General features: G+C 37.6%; 1 protein-coding gene across 6 annotated transcripts in view; it reads left to right on the forward strand.

Annotated features, from left to right (window-relative positions):
- Positions 1–17,985, forward strand: part of LOC6559540 (protein grainyhead) — a 40,801-nt gene extending 22,816 nt beyond the window's left edge. For 2 of the 6 annotated variants that reach the window (XM_032734796.2, XM_032734797.2), the window contains exons 3-14: positions 1,871–2,094; positions 2,216–2,378; positions 5,261–5,372; positions 5,911–6,005; positions 9,450–9,506; positions 11,157–11,255; positions 15,270–15,449; positions 15,870–15,899; positions 15,999–16,123; positions 16,219–16,414; positions 17,305–17,369; positions 17,684–17,985. In XM_032734796.2, the coding sequence (XP_032590687.1) occupies positions 1,871–2,094; positions 2,216–2,378; positions 5,261–5,372; positions 5,911–6,005; positions 9,450–9,506; positions 11,157–11,255; positions 15,270–15,449; positions 15,870–15,899; positions 15,999–16,123; positions 16,219–16,414; positions 17,305–17,369; positions 17,684–17,810 (1,473 nt within the window). In that variant the 3' untranslated portion in view covers positions 17,811–17,985. Of the gene's footprint in view, positions 1–250; positions 473–556; positions 1,133–1,870; positions 2,095–2,215; positions 2,379–5,260; positions 5,373–5,910; positions 6,006–9,449; positions 9,507–11,156; positions 11,256–15,269; positions 15,450–15,869; positions 15,900–15,998; positions 16,124–16,218; positions 16,415–17,304; positions 17,370–17,683 lie in introns of all 6 variants that reach the window. The other 4 variants (XM_032734799.2, XM_032734800.2, XM_001987607.3 and 1 more) reach the window with 3 other exon arrangements.
- Positions 17,986–23,902: the final 5,917 nt, after the last annotated feature.

Genomic DNA, 23,902 nt, shown 5'->3' on the forward strand with positions numbered 1-23,902 from the left:
TAACCTAAGCTAATCTCACCCACACAAAACAAAGGTTGTGCCCAAGTTTTAAGCTTGTTAAAGAAGGCAAACACATTGAAATATTGGACAAAAACTGATTATGAATATTATGTTTCTAGAGTTGGTAACTCTGTTAATGACGGGTTTGATTTTTTGTGTCGAGCTTATAGTGTAAAGTAGATTTTAAGTTGCAAGTTGCAAATACAGTTGAAAGAAAGAAACCAACAAAAATCCCAACGAAAATTCACAGATATTGCGCGTGGATGCAGCTAGAACTGAAGCTGAGGCAACTGCAACTTCAACTGCAACTGCAACTGCAACTGCAACTGCATTCGAAATTAGCGATAAAACAGCTGCTGCAGCAACAACAACAGCAACAACAACACAAAGTGAAACTGCAACTAGTCCCGCCAGCGCCACAACAGATCTAGAGATGTATGCTACAACGGGCGGCACACAGATTTATCTACAGGTGAGTGAGCGAGAGGAGTACAGAGATAAAGAGATGAGAGAGAGAAAGAGAGAGAGAGAGAGTGATTGTCCTGAACTCCTGCAGACCTCACATCAGAACAGCACCGGCCCCAGCACACAGCAGAGCACACTGCAAGCCCAGAGTCCCAGTCCCGGGCCGTATATCACAACGGATAGCTATGGCATGTATACGGCCACACGATTGCCGCCCGGTCCACCGCCCGCAACCACATTCATAACGGAACCCTATTACCGCGAATACTTTGCGCCCGATGGCCAGGGTGGCTATGTGCCCGCCGGCACAGCGCGCAGCCTCTACGGCGAGGATGTATCCGTGGCGGCGGCCACACAACCACAGCCCGTGGGCGGTGTCTATGAGGCGCGATTCACCAGCAATGGGCCCACCACCACCACAGTGCTAACCAGCAGCAATGCACACCACCACAGTCAACAGCAGCAGCAGCAGCAGCAACAGCAACAGCAGCAGCAGCAGCAGCAGCAGCAACAACAGCAGCAGCAGGAACAGTCGGGCAAAAGCGGCGGTACTCCACTATATGCCAAGGCTATAACGGCGGCGGGTCTGACCGTCGATTTGCCCAGTCCCGATTCGGGCATTGGCACGGATGCCATTACGCCGCGGGATCAAAATCACATACAGCAGGTATACACACACACACACACACACACACACAAACCACACCCACAACACACACTCTGATGTACTAAGCAGCTAGTTTCATTTAGTAACGAGTAGCGAGTACAAGTAGCGAGTAACGAGTAGCGCAATGAGTGACGTGTCCATTAAAACATAGTTGTAAATCTATTAAAATTAAACAATCAATCAATTGTGCAATGCGTAGCGTGTCCATTAACATATTTAAGCTAAGACTTACTTATATTAAACCATTAAATGCTAATTAATATTTTGTGCTTAATCCCTTACTAACAAGTAACGAGTAGCGCAAAGCGTGTCGTGTCCATTAAAACCTTATAACTTAGATATAATCGTATTTATCAACATCAATCCAAAATTGATTACATTATATATGAGTAACGAGCAATGTGTTCAATAAAGCCTCAACTTACATATTTGGACATATGTATAAAGCAATCGGAAGTTTAAACATCAACTGCAAGGAACGAGTAATGAGTAGCGAGCGGCGAGGGGCGCAGATTCTTGCGTGTCCATTTAAAGTTTTGGAATAATCGTTAAACTTAATATAACATATGAGATCATCAAAAGTTGACTAATCTTGTATTCCCCGCTGCGAGTAACGAGTAGCGAGTAGCGAGTAGCGCGTTGTGTAAGCTTGTCCATTAAAACATAGCTTTAATCAATTTTGTTTAAGAAAATCACCTATATTTTAAACCTAAACCCTTGTTCAATTTATTATTACAGTCCTTCGACTATACGGAACTTTGTCAGCCGGGCACCTTAATTGATGCGAATGGCAGCATACCCGTTTCGGTGAACAGCATCCAGCAGCGCACTGTGGTGCATGGCAGCCAGAATAGTCCAACCACATCGCTGGTGGACACAAGCACAAATGGCTCTACACGCTCGAGACCCTGGCACGATTTCGGACGCCAAAATGATGCTGATAAAATACAAATACCAAAAATGTAAGCAACTATTTAAATTTATATTTATTTGTGCCAAGACTCTGCTCTCTATTATGATATTGATGAAGTAAATCGACTTTCTGTTCTTTTGTTTTATTTTTGATTTGATTTTTCTATGTAGCTTCACAAATGTGGGCTTTCGTTATAATTTGGAGAGCCCGATCAGCTCGTCGCAGCGTCGAGAGGACGATCGCATCACCTACATCAACAAGGGTCAGTTCTATGGCATTACGCTGGAGTATGTGCACGATGCGGATAAGCCAATCAAGAATACAACAGTTAAGGTAAGTCGACATGCATCTATAAATATATATATATATATAGTTTATATACCCTATTGATTGTGGAGCCGTTAAGTCTGCTTGTTGTTGTTGCTGTTGCTGTTGCAGTTGTCAACACCAGTTTCGGGGCTTAGGCAGCGAAAACCCTTTTCAGCCTATTTGTCAGTTGGCCCGAGGAGCCGAATGTCAGTCAGCCTGAGCGCTAATCAAGTTTGGCATTGCTTGCCACCCTTTGCTCAATTACACAAGACGCACACAAGGACATGCGTATCCTGCTTAAGGCGCTGTGATCTTCACTGCTCAGCGTTATATGCATATCCCGATGATAAATGATAAATGATACGCTACCAAGGCGCTACCTTTATGAGAATTTGAATATGCCGCTCAATGCAAATTGTGAGCCTTTCAGCACACACAGACACACACACACACTCACACGTTGTTTATTCAGGACGACATAAGGATTGTAGTTGAGAACGGGGTACAATACACATCAACATCATCAATCAGATAAGCTTAAATGACGTCTTCTGACTGCTACTGGAAAATGCAAATTGTAAACTGAAGCCGTTGAGTTCTGAAGAATGACAATCAAAGTTACAGTTGAAAAATGGGAAGTGCGATGTGGGGAAGTGCTTGTGGAAGTGGAAATGGATGTAGTTGAGGATGTGGATGTGGATGTGGAAATGGAAGTGCCAACGGTTCGTTAAGTAAACAACAATTGTGATTGAGTTCTCTATGCGAAAGGGTTTGAAATCGGAACTGTCTCTCAGATCTACATACAAATTTGCATACGTAAATAAAAAGCTGCGACAAATTAAACAAAAAAAACTTCAAATCCATATTGTAAAAAAAAGTTCTTAAAATCTAAAGAAAATTATAAAAAAAAAAAGATCTTAAGTGATAACGAAATGAAATGGTAAAAAAGGATTGCAGTTCGTAAAAATAATTAAGTCTAAATAAATAGGAAACAAAATAAAAACCAAACTAATATATACATGGGTCTTGAGAATAATCTAAATTAAAATAAATGAATATAAAATGGTCAAAATAACAAAAAGATCGTGAGATAAGACTTGAAAATGAGAAAAAGCGGGTTTCTTAAAGAAAAAAGAAAATTAGCAGTGGAAAAACAGAAAAAGTCTTAAAGAAAAGTTGAGGATCTTTTAAGAACAGAGTTAGCGATAAATTAAATAAATTAAGAACAGAACTTGCTAGCCGAGAGAATATAAGTTTTAGAGCTCTTCTGCCGCCTTTTTTGGCCAACCCCTTTTTGAGCTGATCTGGCTGATCTGGCTGTTCTGGCTGTTCTGGCTACCCTGCTAATTGCGCTTTATGAAGTGCCTTTGCCAGCTCGTATTACCATAAAAGTGCAATAATTTTGCGCAAAGGCGCTAGATGAAAAAAGTGTCAAAATTAATTTACGAGTTTATTTGTTTAACCCTCTCGCCCTTTTTTGGGCTGGCATCAGCCATAAAACACATTTAAGTGTAACTTGAAGAAACTAAAGAACCTCAACGAAAGTAACCCAAAGAAAAATCCCAAGCAGCGCAATTTGCATAGACGACGTGTCCATTTCCATATCCATTTCCCAGAGCGGCTAACGGTGAAAAACTGACAAAAATCAAGAAAAAAAAAAAACAACAAGTATAATTTACGAGCTGATTAGCCCATGAATATTTACGATATATATAACAAAAATAAAAAATAAAAAACCGTGGAGAAAACTAAAGATCTAAGAAAAAGGCGCACAAAATACACAAAAATATTTATGCCCAGTAATCAGTTGATGCGTTTGCGCAGATCGGGGGTAAGTTGAGGAAAAGGGGTTGCAATTTCAGTTTTAAGGATGTTCGGGACTCGGTGGATCTATGCGCTTCCTTTGCGCTGTCAGCATAATTATTCAAAATGCAAAAGTAAAATAGAATACATGAATGATGCACACAATATGCAAATATCTCTGGGAACAGACAACGACGACGACACTCGCAGATACTCGGATATTCGGATACTCAGATACAAATATGTGTTAGATATTTTTCTGCTAAATCGAGTTCGTCCTTTTGTGTGTCCCGCTTCTAATCCTTTTGACTTTGTAGGGTGCGAGCAATAACTCGACATAGGCAGCCAAAACATGTGTCACAACTCGTATATGTCAAGCGGGATGTTAACAACAAACAAAACAACTCGACTGACACATACCCCGTAACTTTATTCAACAAATTTCTGGGCTCGAATTAAATAGAGTTCACAGATGTCGCACAATAAGAGTAAACATAGATTAGTCTTTATCCCTATTTAAAACAAAATAAAGCTTGATCAAAAACAGTGTTCACAAGTTTTAAGCTTACAATTAAATATATGTTTCAGTTTCAACAAATTCTTTAATAATCAGTGCAATATAATCAATGATATTTGTTAAAACAAAAGCCTAATAAAATATGTATTCATCCATTTATGATCAACGAAAATATAATTAATAATATATCACATAGAGTAGAATGACAATCGCAAATGAAATTAAATCACGTGCCAAATTGTCATGTCAAATTTGAACAGGATATATAGCATGGAAAAAACATAAAAATTTAGTTATGCTAATTTGTTAATTTCTGTTTTATTATAGCAAAACACATAACATATATTGAATCCTAATCAAGTGGCATATAATTAATAAGAAATTCCATTGTCTTAATATTCATTTTAATTTTGTATTTCATGAAAACGGAGAATGACAACGAATTAGCATAACAAATTAAAACAAGCGCTCCACATATCCAATTTTAACAGGGTATTTAGCATAAAAAAAAACCAAAATGTATATGCAACTTTATTAATTTCTGTTTTTTATCTTGTGTTTTTTTTTTTTTTGGTTTTCTTTGCAGAGTGTGATCATGTTGATGTTTCGCGAGGAGAAGAGTCCCGAAGATGAGATAAAGGCCTGGCAATTCTGGCACAGTCGTCAGCATTCCGTGAAGCAAAGAATCTTGGATGCAGGTGCGTAAACTCAAACGCTCCCAAACGAGCAGCAGAACCGCAGAACAGCAGAACAGCATGTGGAGAGCAATAGGGGTGGGGGGCATTCTGTTGTATAGGATTTCTAGACCGTAAATTGTTGGTTTTTATTGAACGACTACGCTGACGAACGGGGCAAGCAAGGCGGGGGCAAGCGACCGGGGGGCATGCAGCGACAAGGCAGTTATGACATTGATAAACGCGCAATGCATTCGGGTTTGTTTGATTGCAGATAATCTTGGCTAGCTCTCGACTCTCCGATTGCTCTCCGGCTACCTTGTTACCAGTCGTCGTTGCTGCTGCTGCTGATGCTGTTGCAGCATCCTGTTGCGCGCCTGCCCCATCAAACATAACTCATTAGGCACTTGTCACAGAAAATTTTCCTTAATTGTTAATACAAACGATACTTTAACTTCCCTACCCCCCCATTCCCCCTTCCACCCTCCACACAGACATAGTTATTCTCCCCCCTCTCTGTTTACTGTTTGCTTATCGTGTGCTTTTACCTTATTTGTTGCAGATACAAAGAACTCGGTTGGTCTCGTTGGTTGCATTGAGGAAGTGTCGCACAATGCCATCGCCGTCTACTGGAATCCGCTCGAGAGCTCTGCCAAGGTAAGTGCTAAGCAAAGTTCTATCCAACACCCCTCTCTCCCCCCCCCACCCCTCCATCAACGACACCACCCCTTTTGCACAGTTGTGCCAACTGTTTCAGTCCCCATTTTGTTTGCTGCGAGCGCCGCCTCAATTAAAAAAAAGAAAAGAAAAAAAAACACACAACAGCAAAACAAAAAGAAGCATTTTATGAACGAGACGGCAAATAAATGACACTCATTGTTTGCTTATGTGTGTGTGTGTGTGTGTGTGTGTCTGTGTATCTGAATATGTGTGTTTGTATCTGTGTGTAAGAATTAAATTGTGATTTATTTTCAATTGCAATGCACAACGCAAATTATTCAAACCGCGTCGCACAATCGTCGCTATTGCCAGCTCTTTCGCACACATGGCTATTGCCGTCTCGCTTTTGTCGTTTTGCTCTTGCTGCTGTTGCTGCTGTTGCTGTTGTTGTTGTTATTGCTTTATTCAAAAGTATAATTTATGCATTTATTTATTTATGACACTTAGTTTTAATCACCTGCCTCGGCAATATTCAGTCTCCCTCGATGAGTGTGTGTGTGTGTGTGTGTGTGTGTGTGTGTTTTTTGTGTGTGTCTATGTTAGTTTTATTGCAATTGCATATTGGCTTCAAGCCTGAGCTCCCAGCGCGTTTAATTTAGCAATTATCAACAATTTCAATCGCCTCAAATATTTGCAATTCTATTGAGCGAATCAAGCGCCATGTGCCGCCACATTACGTATACGCCCCATTCAACAAACCAATATTCACTGAACGCAACTTTGTGTATCGAAATGTTAAATGTTAAATGCTTAGAATTATAACCAGCCAGCAAAAAGCTCCACCTACCAAAAAAAAATACAAATAAATAAATAAAAATAAAATTGTCTACACCTGCTGTGAATCGAGCAAACGATAACCTCTTGACCTATAGATATGACGTAAAAAGTTCCAGACTTTGTGCTAAGCTGCTTGAGTTATTTCTGCATAATCGGACCGATCTTTGTCAAGTATGTTATTCGTCTTAAAATGCAGCTTGAGAGTGTGAGTGGAGCCACACATAGCAAAAAAATAATAATAGTAAATAAAATACTGTCTGAATAAAGTTAAGTTAAAACCGACTTCGGATAGCAACAAACTCCCCAGCCGGACACAGATTGCGCAATCAGCTGCAACTTTGTGACAGATGCAGAGTGAAGTTTAGAAAAGATTGAAAGATTGTCCGAAAATAAGTAGACTATGTCTTTCTCAACTAGGGGCCTTGAGCACACACTTTAATAGTAATAATAAATATTTCTGTGCTAATTCTGAAAAGTAGTCAGAAAGCATGTTTAAATACTTGCTTATGCAATTTTTGAGTAGTATTTACTCAAACCAAACGCCCAAATACTTTATGTTCTTCTGGTTGCTTTAGTGCTTAACTTATTAACATTATTAATTAGTTCCAATTCTGTTATAAATAATTTGAGAAGTATTCAGTATTCGTATTGGAAGAGTAGAAAAACAATTTGAATTATGCATAAGCAATTCATACTTTACTTAACTTAAAGAATTTAATTAGCTACAGATTGGTATGCAAAATATAGAGAATATCAATCAATAATAATTCAAATCACACATACACCTTATCCCAGCTATCGTTAGTATCAAATACACTTTACTCGTGTCATTTAAAATGCTAATTGATCCGATTAATACAAAGATACAATTGTGATTTGTATTTTGTTAGCCTTCTTTTTATTTTCCTGGCTAATACAAATAGTGCAAGTTTGAGGCATGGTTAAATTACTGGACTCGTCTCTTCATCCATTTACAAATCATATCTATGTACATCGATATATATATTTTAAAGCCACTTTATTTGTTGAGAAAAAACGCACTGATTTTCCACTTGCTGTCAAGTTCAGTGACTTGTGTCAAATTGGCTAACTGGCTGGCTGGCTAGCTGGCTAGCTGTCTGGTTAGCTGGCTAGTTGGCTAGCTGGCTGGCTGGCTGGCTGGCTTATGGCCATAAGTGCATTTTGGCTGCATTTCGATATCGCGCTTTTTATTTACAAATTGTTTACGCGCTGAGATGTTAATCCAAAACCTCGGCCAGACATTGAGAGAGAGTCCGCTGCGCTGCCAATGTTGCCAACCAAAAGGCCGCATAATGTCGATTTCGTTTTATGCCGTTAGGCAGCAGCAGCAGCACCGCATACCCCCTCCTCCTGCGTATCTGCGCATCTGTATCTGTCGCTGTGCATCTGTATCTGTGTCTGTGTCTGTGTGTGCGCGTATCTCTTGCCTTTCCCAGCCGCAGCAGCAACAGCAGCAGCAGCGGCGGTAAAAAAAAAACTTTCGTACGCACCGACACGCAGGTGCTGCATCTTGTGCAAGCCAAAAGCCCCCCGCGCACCCCACACCCCGCCTGCTGCTGTTGCTGCCCGCAGCATCTGTCCGTCCGTCCGTCCGTCCGTCTGTCCGTCTGTCTGTCTGTTTGGCTGTGTGTCTCCTCTTATATGGTACGCGCCCGCTAATTATTCACATTAAATACTGCTCCACGTCGTCCACATCGACAACGTCAACGACGACGCTGACTGCGATGCTGGCAGCGACAGCGACAGCGCTGCGTCGACCGCGTTGCACTTTTACCATTAAGATTGTTTCCTTTGGTATTTTTGCGTTGATGGATTTTCTACTCTTTTTTTTCTTCTTTTTTTTTTTTGTTGCTGTTGCTTTTGCTGTTGCTGCTGCTGCTGTTGCTGCTGTTGTTGTTGTTGTTGTGTCCGACTGTTTGTCTTTGGCTCGTCGCATCTGGCTTGGACATGCTTAAAATGCCTTTAAGCACACACACACACACACATACACACACACACACTCGTACAAGCGCGCAGTGCGACTTGAAGTCTGTCGCTGAGCAACTGAATCGAAGTCGAAAAAAAAATGAATTGGATGCGTTGCAAAAGTCAACTTGCCGCAGCATGCAGCATGCAGCCCGCACGCCCCGCGCTTTGTGCAAGAGATATGTTGCCACAGTTCGTTTGGTCCTCTGTGTATTGCCTCGTTATTGTCTCCATCGCCAACTCCATCTCCATCTCCAACTCCAACTCCATTGGCATTGCCATTGCCATAACCAACTGTAGTATCCCCGCCTTTTGTTGTTGTTGTGCGTGTGCGTATAGTTATGTGTGTGTGTCTGTGTGTGTGTGTTGGAATGTTTTAAACTGTCGTGGGCATAAGGAGGACATCGACTTAATAGAGAGAAAACAATTGCTTCTAATAACAGAGACACTGTCGCAGCCCCCAGACGCAGTGGATTTTCTCAATTTGCACTTTTTGTTTGTTTGTTTGTTTGTTTGCTTAACTGTCTGTCTGTCGATTTAATTTCTTTTTTAAAAGTTTTTATTTAATATTTATTAATTGCTTAAATTGACTTAATTGCTCGACATTTCTCCACACAGATCAACATTGCAGTTCAGTGCCTCAGCACGGATTTCAGCAGTCAAAAGGGTGTTAAGGTGAGTCTTATTTAATACTTGTATAGTTATTAGTTCAAGTTGTGCTCTTGGTAAACTCGACACAATCGCTACAACTGCGAAATAAATTAAAGAAATAGAAAATCCACACACATGTTAACTTTTTAACACTTGACAGGCGATATGGATCAGACAGACACACTTCGATTCTAACACAACAAAAATATATCACAGCTAATTACAAATTGCCAGTTACCTTTTCTGAACACGCCCACATTTGTATTTTATTGCACTGTCAACAGTTTCTAAAATAGGTTTCAAAATCTACAAATTTATTTAATTAAATTCAAATTAAAGTTATAAATTACATAAGTTTTGCACACATTTCCCGGGAATATTTTAATCAACTTTTGATGTGTTAAAATAAAACTTCATCATATAATAAGTGTGTTACTGGATACTGTTACCTAAATGTTGACTAATAAATCGATAAAAAAAAGAGTCAAGATATGTATCAAGTGACATATATCAAGTAACACCTATTCGTGAGTTCATGAGTTTGGATTACATGCTAAAAAACCGACCATAAATTGTGCAAATCAAATGCTGAGCTGTTAAAACAGAAATGAAAAGTTATCTCTGTAGTTGTTATAGTTGGCAACAAAATAATTATTTAAGTCTTTGATTTATATCTATATGCATATCATTAAACGAAAGAGATTTAAATAGAATTTATGAAAGAGGACAGAAACCGAAAGAATTTTTTGTGTTTGAAATTTGCCGATTAAAAATACAAAATAAAAGAGTCAAATGCCAACAACTTATTCTCTGTTTAATTCTCGTTGTCATTCAAACAATCCATGAAAAATCTTAGTATTGCCAGATTGCTTAATAAAATTAAGATTCACGAATAAATCAACACAACAGCTGCTATATCATTTTCTGATATCAGAATTCTTGCATTCTATTTACTAAACATAGGAGATAACAATCCTCTGATATTATCTGAAATAAAGATCACTTGAGGGAAAGGTCCTATTAGTTAGTTAGTTAGTTAGTTGGGGAACACACACACAGCGAGCGAACGCCTCTTGCAACGCTCCATAATAAACACCTGTGCATGCACCACAACAACAACAACAGCAACAACAACAGCAACAACAGCAACTGTCTACAAGTTGATGAGCCCTGCAGGCGTATCCATTTGCTCCCGTACAATGCAATACCCGTGTTACACAGTTAATCACATAGTCATAATACCCGGCAGGCGCTGCAAGGCCAACATCATAAAAAAAGGGGCAGGCAGCCAAGCAGGCGATTGCTGCAGCTCTTCTTCTGCTTCAGGTGCCTTTAAACACATACGTAGGTAGTTGCTGTTGTTGTTGCAAGTTGTTGTTGCTGTTGCTGTTGCTGTTGCATCCTTCGTGTGTTGTAATGCGTACCATTAAGTTGATATTTCATTGACAGAAACATACGAACTCGGCCAGCAGCTTCACAGTTTCTTGCCTTTCATTAAAAAGCGAGCAGAATGTGACAGCTACAGTGGAGCCTGACTAAACTGAACTAAAATGCAAGCAATTGATTACTTAGCTCTAGCACTCATTTATCTATTGCTATTATTAATATTATTATTGTTATTATTATTAGTATTATGGCATTATACATTTTTTGTCTTTGATTGTTGTGTTGCAGGGTCTGCCGTTGCACGTACAAATCGATACGTTTGAGGATCCGCGGGATGCGACAGTCTTTCATCGCGGCTACTGTCAGATAAAGGTCTTCTGCGATAAGGTAAGTGATTTGATTTCGCTACAATGCTGCAATGCTGCAAGCAGTAACTAGCCACATAATTACGCACACACAGACACAGGCACAGGGGCATACACCGTGCTGCCACGTGCAACAACAGCAACAGGTTGAATGAAGCAAAAGCTAACTAAAAGCTGCAAGACGTGACTCGAGGCAGCTCGTGTTGTTGTTGTTGTTGTTGTTGCCACTTGTCGCTGTTGCTGGCTTTTATCGAATTGGGGGCAACTGGCTGTTGTTGCATGATGTTTCTCATATGGGTTGTCCCTTCATCAAGCCACAAGCTGCTCGCTACCTCGCTCAGGTGGAAAGCGTAACGCGTACAAAAGTAAATGGACAACGCTTGACCCTCTCCCCTCCCCCCCTCCCCTGCTCAGCCCCTCTCTGTGACTCTTCGCATCTGTGGCACTGATTCCCGTGGCATCATCCATCCTTTCGCACTGCCTGGTGCCCTTGTTTTTAGTTAACGTTTTCGCCTTGGTCTCTCTCGCTCTGTCTTTCTCCCTCTTCCCCCCCCTTCTCTCTCTCGCTCTCTCTCTCTCTCTCTCTATCTCGCTCTCTCTCTTGTGTTGTATGCGAAACGAACGAAGGAACCCTTCACTTTTTTATTCGTTGGTCGCTTGATGTGCTTTATTAATAAATCATTTCGTGGATTTCCAATTTAATTTTCTCATATCATTACACTTCTGCTGTGGCCTGCAACGTTGCACATGCCTGCCTGGCTACCTTTTATTGTACCAACTGCATGATATCTGCTCCCTACACTCAGACAAAAATATCAAATAAAAATAAAAACAAAAATAATAAATAAATAATAGCACCAAATAGCAAATTGTTGATTATTGTCGAGTAACTTTTGCGAAACGTATTCTGCAAATTTAGAAGTTGATCGACAAATCATCAACTATTTCTGGCTTAGGCCTATCGCAATTTGCAGTCAATCTAAATTATAGGTCACATCTTTTTCTTTGAGTGTATGCACTCCATACTCCATATTAGTGGGGCCCTTATTTCTGTGTTGCTTGAGCGAGTCCCTCAGCATTTCGAGGCGTGTGTTTATCGGTAAATGTATCAATTAAATATCGCGAAGCAGCTTATTTCATATGGCTATATACTACATACATACATACATATGTATGTATGTACATACATACACACATACATATATGTATATACACAAATATGTAGGCATTTCTCTTGGTCTTTACTTTGTTGTCTTTGGGGAGTCTGATTTCACTGCATGTGCAACACGGTTGCAATTGCCGCCTCCTGGCACCTCTGCCTTTCTTGCAATTGCAATCACGCCAAAGCAAGCCACGCATTGCAAAATTCGGTCTTTAAAAAGTATGTTCAAAATACACCGCCACATTATGAAACATAAATTTATGACAGAAGATTACAATCTTGAGCGTCAGATTTTATATCTTCGGCACGATCATAACACACATGTATATATCTATATATATACATATATATATAGGAAGACATTAAAGTCGGACAGATCTATTAACAAATTACGCTTATATACATTTGAAAAGACTTTGTTGTATTTTAAAGGCAACTTTATTATCATTATTTTATGGACACCAAGCATAATAATAGTATTTGTTTTTATTGCTTAAAGGCAATTTGGCTTGTAATGTGCAAAACAACAAACAAACAAAAAGACAGCGTTAAACTTTAACTGCGTGCGTTGAAAAAGCAGTTTCCAAAGTCGAAAACAGATTTTCCCTGAATGTAGCTAGCAAGGCTCAGTGCTAGTGACGAAAGTTTCAAAAATATTGATAAATTCGATTTGAAATATTAATATTTAGTTTCGAAATCAAACTGATTTGAGTTACTAGACTTTTATCGCTTCACATTTTGCATTAGCCGAGAGAAAGTTGATGTATATTTTCCTGCAAGATCTGTGCCACAGCAAAGTATATCGATAATTGCGCTTTGTAATCGCATTGTTTGTTGTGTGACTATCGCAGCTAACCAAAATATACAGCGCAGCTGACCCAAAACATATACCCTCCCCACCCCTGCCCCACACATCCAACTCCCTAGCCATTAGCATTTAATAAGTTAGTCGAATCACAAGAAGAAGCAAATGATGCTGATGATGATGATGATGATGCTGATGATGATGATGATGATGATTAAGATGAAGCAGAAGGCGGCGAACATTGACCGCATTGGCGGCGATTCGAGCCGCTGTCTGAGCAACATTGGCGATATTTTTGCCAAGATAAAATAAAAGTATGTAATAAAATACAGTTATTTACATGCAGGCACAAACACACACAGACACACATCATCAGCACACACACACACGCACAGATACACACAGTTGATGCTCTAGGCTAAATTTGTAGCTGTGATAAGCGCAGCAAGAGGTTTATAGGTAGCCAGCCAGATGTATCTATATACATATATATGTGTGTGTGTGTGTGTACATCCTTGCATAACGTAAGCAAAAGAGCCATAAAAGATGGCTACCAGCGCAGCAGCAGCAGCAGCAGCAGCAGCAGTGAGGGAGAGGTGGGATGCTCGAGGGGAAATATCACTTCCTGCGCCTCAATTGCTGATTGTTGATTACAAATGCAAAGTGCACACACAAGCTGTTGGCCAAGAGCGCAGAATCTGTTTACACGCAAACCAGCAATCACATCAGCCACAATACACACACACACACACACACACACATACATATACAGCTGTGTGTGTGTGTGTCTTAGCCGCTCACTCACTCACAGGCAATCATCAAGCAGCGTAGCTGGGCAGCTGCTGCTGTTGCTGGTCAGGTGGGCAAATTGGACAGGCTTCAAACACACACACACACACACACTCCAATACACACACACACATGCTGCTTGCAACAAACTCGCGCAATGGTTTGGGGCGCCGCCGCATTATTTATGATGTATGCATATTTATGCTGCTGCATCTCCTAAGTATTTTATAATAATTTTTGCAGCAAATATGTTTTTCTTTTTCTTTTTTTTTTTTTTTGTTGCTTTTGACCCTAACGGTGCTGCCACAGCTTGGTCAGTTGCATTTGCAGCGTTGGTGGCAACAAACTTGTTTCTCTTTTAGGCTTAACGGCAGCCAACAGTGTTGCCCATTTTGAGCAGCAATAAAAGCTTGTTTTGGTTTCAAATTAATGAAGTAAAAGCAACACTTTATTTTATGGAATGTCTGGGGGAAGCACTTGAAAATCGCAACTTAAGAAAATCATTTATTAACTATATATATTAAAATAATATATTAATTATCTATATATAGGTAGAAATATTACTTAGCTTAAGAAACATATCTTGGCATAAAATTGATACGCTGAGCAAGTTTTATTCCGATTAGTTATTTACTACATACGTGTTATAATTTCTGATAGCTAAAGACTTGAGTACAGGGTATCTGCCTGTCGTGCTGTCTTTCTCTTGGTCAATGTTGTCATTGAAAAATACGCATTTCTGAAAAGCATAATATTTTTGGAGTTTAGGTTGGTTTCAGCCACCTCTTTTGAGGCTGAAATAGCCAAACTGCCAGCACTGAACAGCAGACAGGCCTGCCTGGCTGGCAGACAGGCAGCTAGGCAGCTAGGCAACAGTTGAGTGTTTTGTCTGCCACAGGCTGTGCCAGGGTTTATACATGCAACTCAAACACTCGCAGAATTTAATTAATTTAAATAAAAATAAATGCAAAAAATTGCAAAGCTACTGCAATAAAAAAAAAAAAATTGTGTGCATCCCATGCATTTGATTGATTGCCAATTACAAAAACACATTCATACAAACGGACGGACAGATAAATGGACAGACTCGCGGACACACGGACGGACAGAAAGACACCTGTAACTGTGTTTTGCGCAAGCGCCAGCAAACCACTGTGGATTCTGTTGGCGCAACCCGCAATTAAAAATCCTACTCCAAAGCCCATATTTGTGTTAAACAGCTCTCTCATATTCTCTCTCTCTCTCTCTCTCTCTATTTGTATCTCTGTCTGTTTTTGCAGGGCGCGGAGCGTAAGACGCGCGATGAGGAGCGTCGTGCCGCCAAGCGCAAAATGACAGCCACTGGACGCAAGAAGCTGGATGAGCTCTATCATCCGGTCACAGATCGTTCCGAGTTCTATGGCATGCAGGATCTGGCCAAGCCCCCAGTGCTCTTCTCGCCCGCCGAGGATATGGAAAAGGTAAGCCAACAATTCATAATCCCCCACAGTCCAATTGGGAGTCACACGAAAATGATCACTTAACGAGATTAGAATTAAATCGAAACACAAAATTGTTGCATTGAAATAGTCGAGTTTTTCTGCTATAAATATTTCTTATTTATATACGGCAAGTTTTTCCGTTTACGCAAATCGGAACACAAAAGGAAAGTTTCCGTTTTTCCATTTTCACGCCTGTATTTTCATACAGGGAAAATATGTCTTATCGATTTTTCCACTTAGTTTGTCTTTTAAGTGAATTTTGTCCACATTGTTGGCCTCAAGTTTCTAGGAATACTTCTAACTTCCAAAACATTTCCATCCCAATTAAATTTTGCGCATAGTTCAGATCAATTCTACATCTAAAATTTATGTACTTGATTTTTTCGTTCTCTGGTCTAGGATGATCGACCTTGGCCGGATTTTGACAACGTCTGTACTTGATTTCAGTACAAAATACTCTACATTTGTGTGATTTTTCTCTAGTTTAACCTCCATTATGTTTTCTTTCTTTCTTTTTTTTTTTGACAGAGCTTCTATGGGCATGAGACTGACTCGCCGGAGCTGAAAGGTGCCTCGCCGTTCTTGCTGCACGGTCAGAAGGTGGCCACGCCCACGCTCAAATTTCACAATCATTTTCCGCCCGACATGCAGACGTGAGTAAAAATCGTAATCCTTTCCCCACAGAGGATGTGCCTCGTATCCGCAAAAACCAAAGAAATATGCCGCTAAATTCGTTGTTCTTTCACAGTGACAAAAAGGATCATATATTGGATCAGAATATGTTAACCAGTACGCCCATGTCCGATTTTGGCCCACCAATGAAGCGGGGCAGAATGACGCCGCCGACAACGGAGCGTGTCATGCTATATGTGCGGCAGGAGAACGAGGAGATCTACACGCCGCTCCATGTGGTGCCCCCAACCACCATCGGCCTGCTAAATGCGGTAAGTACGGATTGAACCTCAGGTTGAAGCGGCAGCCGCTCTAGAAGAGTGACCCAGCATGTGTCCCCCCATCCAACGTAATATTCCCCAATCAAAAAAAAAAAAAAAAAAACTCACTTCTCAGTCTAAAATATAAAAAAAAAAAAAAAAAACTCTAATAACGTCTGTAATTTTGTTCATTTTGGTCTAATTGGTTTATCAAAAAAAAAAAAAAAAAAAAAAAAGAATTATAAAAACAAAAAGCAAAAAATATGTATCCAAAATGTTCAAATCTGAAAGATGAGGTCTATAAGAAAATTAATGCATATTCTCAACTAAAGCATTTATTTAAAACCAACTTCATATCAATCGTTATTCATATTAAAACAAAAGAATTAAAACAAAGCAAATGGATCGTATTGTAGTTGAAACTAATTGATGGCGTCTCGTAACCATTGTCATTCTAAATCAATTGTAAACCTCATCAACCAACCAAAAACACATTAGTAGCTGATCCAAGCAATTACAAAATAAATCAATAAAAATCTTTAAATATATACTTACATATGTATATGTACAATCTATCCATTTATAACTACACTTAACCCACACAAAACAAACGGCACAACAGTCAACAGTTTGGGGCGTTTGCAATATATATATATATATATGTATATATATATATATATAAATATATTTTCGTATTCGATTTGAAAGATTGGCTGAAAACTAAAAAAAAATGAACAAAATCACAAACACACACAAAGAGTTATAAGAGAAATATTTTAGTTTGTTAGTTAGTTATTTTTTTTTTTGTTTTTATTTCCACTCTCGTTACTCGTTACTCGTTACTCGCCACTCGTGCAACACAACAGACAAAACATCATATTTCTCTCGTTTCTCAATTGCAGATTGAAAACAAATACAAAATCTCAACAACGAGCATAAATAACATATATCGCACAAATAAGAAGGGGTAAGTAAGGCAGCTGTGTCCAAGTGCTATACACACACATACACACACACCAACTCACACACACACACACACACACAACCACCTGCACCAAAGCTACACATCACATACAGCTAAAGAGAAAAAAAGAAGAAGATAAAGAAGACATATTCATCCGTGTAGTTTAGTCTAACCGATAATACTCGAGCCTAAAACCAACTAATGCTTATCAGGCTTATGGGTGCTACGATATCAAAATCAAAAGAACCAACCAACCAACTAATTTCCAGCTAGCTAATCTGGATTGCCTTATATAACATGTCTATATTCTATTGCAGGATTACGGCGAAAATTGATGATGATATGATATCCTTCTACTGCAACGAGGACATTTTCTTGCTGGAAGTGCAACAGATTGAGGATGATCTGTACGATGTGACGCTCACGGAGCTGCCCAATCAGTAGTACTTGCTCTCAAAAGTGAAACACACACACACACATACACCAACATACACTGACACACACACACACGCACACATACACAAAATGTGGACACAATTTTGCTAACAGAAGTTGTTTCAATAAGCCATTTTTCAAATAAACTATAAGCCTTAGCCTTAAGTTCTCTATTAAAAATATGTATGCAAAACGAATATATATATAATATATATATATATATATATATATATATATATACAATATATATGTGTGTAAAACTGAACAATATTCGAAACCGAACACAATACAATATTTAGTTGTACTTATGCATGTTTTGTTTTTGTTTAGCTACTTTAGTAACAATGAGATTACATAAATTGTTTATCAAATTTCAATTCTCGCTATGTTAATATATATAAAAGAAAGAAAAAATGCTGTAATTAAGTGAAATTATCATCTTTATGTATTTATATAAATATATATACATATATATATATATATATGTACTTATTAGTAATTACAACGCGAATAGAGTGCAAAATGTCTGTCCAGTAAAACATAAGTTCGCTTCTTGCTATATATGCTAGACCATAGGTCCAATCCCCCCTCCCCCCTAAAACCAATAAAAACCACAATAAGAAAACCGATTAATTCCCGATATTCTATTGAACTTTTTAGCCCCTAATTGTGTATTTAAATTGTACTCGTTTGTATGTGGAAATTGTCTTAAGCATTTTTTTAATTGTTGAATATACATAATTTGTAAAATTATTTTTACAATCTCAAAAAAAAAAAAAAAAAAAAACCCCAAAACAAATCGTTTGTTCTATGCTTCTTATTGAACTATACACACTCAAGCCTAATAATTAACCCTTGTTATTTGTGGCTATAATGTATTTTTGTACAATGTTGAAATATACTTAATTAAAAAAATAATTAGGATCTCTGCTAAACACAAAAAAAAAAAAAAACAAAGGAAATAAAAAATACAAAAATATGACAGATTTTGTCACATTTTTGCTTCCAATGTCTAGAACAAAACGAAATCAAAACAAGAAGAAATAAAACGTGAAAACACTCTTTAAAGTAATTATCTTTTACATTTATAAGTCGCTCTGCAATAAAACATGTTGATAAAATTTGTAATTAAGTCCAAGTTAAGGCAAAGAAAACAAGAAAAAAAAAAAACAAAAAAACTAAACAAAAATGGAAAAAAGAAATGTGTGCATTTGTTGTAAAACAAGAAAATCTACAAAATAATCAACAAAACAAAGTTGATTCAAAACAAAAAAAAAAAAAACAAAAACAAAAACAAAACAAATCAAAAACAAGAGTAGTGGAGTAGATCAGCATCTGAAATTGTAGCACCACAAAAATACGATAAGGCAAATCTGAGCAAAAGATGAATAAAGTACATAAAGAGGAGAGAAAAAGAGAGAGAGAGAGAGCGAGAGAGAGAGAGAGAGATAGAGAGAGAAAGAGAGAGAAACAATATATGATTTACAATAATAGATGGTAAAATACGCATAAACATAATACAATAATTTAAATCTTATTCAGCATATGACATAGTGCGTTTACAAACTTTGTTTGCCATAATTAACAGCTTACTTAATTTAATTAACAATTGTTTTTAAATTTACAATTAACGTGAAGTAGTTTAACAAACAAAACAACAAAACAAAAGCGAGAAACTTAAGAGATTTGCTTCCAACTTGTTTTCCAACGAATACTCCGCATCAATTGCTACAATTATAATCTGTTTATTATTTTTAACACACAAAACACATACACTCAAAAAACACACACACACACACCCTACTTTTTATTGCTATTGCTCAATACAGTTATTTTGGTCCTTTATCCCCTTTCTATATTGTAAGCAACATTTATTTCAATTTGTCACCTTCGGTGTTGTACATCACAATTTGTTTTTAGTTGTAGTCTAAACTCTAAACGTAATAATTCCAAGATATATACATGTAATATTATAAACGAGAAATTGGAGATGAAGAAGAAGTGGAAGTGGAAGTGAAAGAGTAAGAGGAACAAAAAAGTAATAAGAATCGAATATCTTGCCGACATGTTATAAATCTGTATTTTTAGTTATAGCCTATAAGTTTTATGCTCTTTCTACAATATATATATTTATATATATATATAGTATATATATATATATATATATATATATATGTATGTACATCGATATATATGTATATGTATAGTTAAAAAGCCAATAATTTATTTTTTGTTACCTGTTGGAAACGATTCCGCGAAAAATAGTAAAAGTTAACTGAAACTAAGCGCAAGTGAAACTCATGCTATTTATGTATGTAGTATGTATGTAACTTGAGAAATTTTCAAAACAAAATACATAAAGAACAAATTGTACAATATTATCATAATGAATACACAAAATTTAAATAAAGAACAAAAAATAAACAATCTTTCTTCTTACTTAAATCGCACCTTACCATAACATTATGCTGCTAACAGCGCATGTCTAACACTACCCCTGTTATGCCTATGTGCATAAAAGCATCTTAGCAGTGAGCGAACGGGAGAGCATAAAAAGCTGCGCAAACTAAACTCGCGACTCTCTCATGAGTTACCCAGCAGCGAGCTAGCGAATGACACCTCTTTACCGAATGCCTCTGTAAACATACAAATGTTTCTACTACTCCGATTCCTGTATGCAGAGTTGTATACTTCTGCTTCTAAGCCAAGCACAAACTTGACTTTGCGAAAGCTTTCATAACAAAAGCTCTGCACACTTGTAAATGTACGCCAATGTCGTATTACATATTTCTTATGCATATGTAACGCTCTCTTAGCTGTTTTACTATCTCTCATAATTATTGCGCTGGCACAGATTTGCTTATTATAGTTTTGAAATATGTGTCGTAAAGTGCTTTTTTGGAATTTTCAATTTGTGGTGTGAAAAATAAAAGTTTTTATATTTTTAAATTTAAAATATTCATCAATTTGCATATACATATTAAGCTTTCTATATTTGGAATACGTATATAAATAAATTTTGAATATATCTACTATACATTTTTTCATATTTGGGGTACAATCCAACTTCATTATCAATAACAATAGACTATCTTGGTATATGGAGTCGTACAGTATTCCATTTACGATCCCTCACACAATCCCGAATCTAATTCGTAATGTGGTCTTTTCGCTGCTGGTTTCTTAAGCTGTTTGCCTTTGCATTAGCATTTGTCTCACCCCACATGCTGCGCCCACTCAACATTGAGCACAAACTTTCCACTCTATGCATATTGAGACGCGTTGCTATGGCAACAGTGCCACCTGCAATTGCGCTCTTTCTCGTTCTCTCTCTCTCTCTCTCTCTCTCTCCCTCTCTCACACACACATTCTCTCTCACTGGTGCCTGCATTCAAATAACTTTCAAACTGTTTGAATGCGTCGTCTACTTGGCTTTGAGCGTTTCAGTATTTATTTTTCTACTTATCCGTGTTGTTGCAGCGTCTGCTACAGTTGCAGATAACTGCATTACACTTACAGCTTACAATATACAGCTATAATCAGTCAAGGCAGTATTTTTTTTCTGTAAAGTACACAGTGCTGAGCAATGCCTAAATTATGTGACAGAATAGTGTGTGCGCGTCCACAGTGCAGATAAGCCAGATATGCCAGATGATCTCTAATGTCAGCGCAGATGACAAAAACCGAACTGATTACCAGCTCAGAGATAAAAATACTTCGCAGTTGGGAGTAACAACAATGAAAGCCAACTGAAAATCCATTCACAATTCAGCATTCAACTTTTGTTGTACCATCGCCAAGACTCAGTTCTCTGCTGCGTGCGCTTCGTGCCGGTTGTGATTTACAGTTATTGTGGTCTGTCGCTCTCTCGCTCTCTTTCTCTGTCTATCTTTGCTTAGAAAGGCTTAGAAAGCGACAACAACAGCTGTTGCATAGTCAAAAGCCGTTGCACAAAAGTCGTCCATCGATTGAAACGTTTCGAACGCATAACCAAATGCCAACTAATTGACACGTTTTTGAGGCACAAGACTGTTTGGTAAACAGCAACAATAACAATAAAATATTTTGGATATTCTGAGAGAGGTAAGAATTCTTACATTACATAGTTCTAAGTTTATTTGGTTAGTTTATTTTTGATAAAGTGTCTTATTTAATTGTGCTAATGTGTGTAACAAAAGGGCGAGTCAATAAAGATTGTTCTGTATGATCTGGGCAAATATAGGAATGTATATTAATCATACTCAGCGGATGAGATAAGCACTTAAATTATTATTTAGATTACGGACTGCATAATCCAAGAATAAACTGAAAAATATCCAGACAGAAATTTTTCTTGGCTTGAGATGCGTTTTGTAATCGAATCAAGTAACTAGAAGTTGTATGAAATATGCATAAGCAGTTAAGGTCATAAAATAATTAATCTGAAAAAATAAAAAAAATTGCGAATCTAGAATATATTTTTGCAAAAAGCTTTTAGATACGGGTAATATTTTTAAAATCATTATGGAAATAATAGAGCTCATTTTGTAATTCAATTATTTTGAGTCGGGAAAGTATACATATAGAATTTAAAGTACTAGTCGTGAGATAGTTTATAAGTTATAAGTTTATTAATTAACTTGAGCACTTTTTGTGTCGCAAATATTATTGTAATGTTCACAGCATTAATTTGAAAGCAATTAAGTTCAATTGAAAGGGAGCGAGCCATTAAGTGTTATGAGTCGCAAATAGTTCTGGGCTCTGAAAGGCATTTCGCATTCCGCATTCCCATTCCCATTTCCACTTCCATTCCTGATCTACGATTCCGTGTTATGGCACGCGATCAACGGAGTTGTTCACTTGTTATTTTGATATTTGCTTTGGGTGTCTACAAAGTGTCCAACTCGTGCTTGACATATGGTATGATTATATGTATTTATATTTTTCATAACCGTGTGAATAAAAATGCCAGCCATTTATATTTATTTAAGCTCATTGTTAATCTCTGTGATTAAAGTAAATGTACATGCACAAAATGAAGTTCTTACGCGATGTGTTTATCATTTATCAACATTTCTAATTGCTTCTAGCGTAATAAGTCTGAGCATCGGATCTTGAATACTTATACACACACAGAAAATAAACAAGTACCATATAATCAAGCAGATATATTCTTAATTAGAGAACTAAAATTCGAAATTCTCAAATTGCATTTAATTAGGTATAATTTTGATTGAACTAGTTTCAGTATACATTTTTGATTTGTGAATTTAAAGTTGAAATTTAATATTTTCAAGTATATTTTTCGCGGTGTACATATTGTATATTCATGCAGCACACTAATGAATCAAAGTTCAAATCATGATGTCGAGAATGGAAATTGGAATTTCCCCTTGTTGGCGACCTTTCGTGCAGTTTGCTCTGTCTGTTTGTGCAACAGTCTAGTACCGGTTGCAGTAAAACTTATTAAAATTTTTGATTTGTGCTCCTCTCGATTGCTTAAGTTTAACTTATAGCTCCGCTCCCAGGCAGCGAATTAATTACATTGATTAGATTACGATGGCTCATTGTTGCTTAGAATTAAATATGCAATTTAATATTCAATTGGGGGAGGGGGAGGGGATTTGTTTTGCCATGAATCATATACAAATTTATGGCTTGCAACGCTTGTTGATACCAGATACCAAAGTCAATTTCGATGAGTTGTGTAAACTTTACTTTTGCTTTTATCTTGGCACACATTTCAAAATTAACGAGTAATCAATATTGTGGCTGAAATGTCTTGCAACATTAATGTGAACTGTTAACAAAGCCTTTAAACAACGTTTGAGCATGTTTACATTGTTTGCTGCTGCTGCTGCTGCCGCTTCTGCTGCTGATGTTGTTGTTGGCAATGATCATATTAACGTACGTTCAAAAGTATAGCATTTATTTGGGCCAGAATGTGTCATTGTGGCCTATTCGCAACTGGGTCTAAAGCTTAGCACGCTGAAGTAAGCTACATTTATATACTATATCGATCGATATTTATTAAAATTTAAATTAAATTTGTTAAGTCTTAAAAATAACTTTTTAACAAAATTGAAAGCATTCAGCTCGATAGAGTTCTAAGAACTTGCTGA

The sequence above is a fragment of the Drosophila grimshawi genome, unplaced genomic scaffold, assembly GCF_018153295.1.
Source record: "Drosophila grimshawi isolate 15287-2541.00 unplaced genomic scaffold, ASM1815329v1 contig_1369, whole genome shotgun sequence".
NCBI lineage: Eukaryota > Metazoa > Arthropoda > Insecta > Diptera > Drosophilidae > Drosophila > Drosophila grimshawi.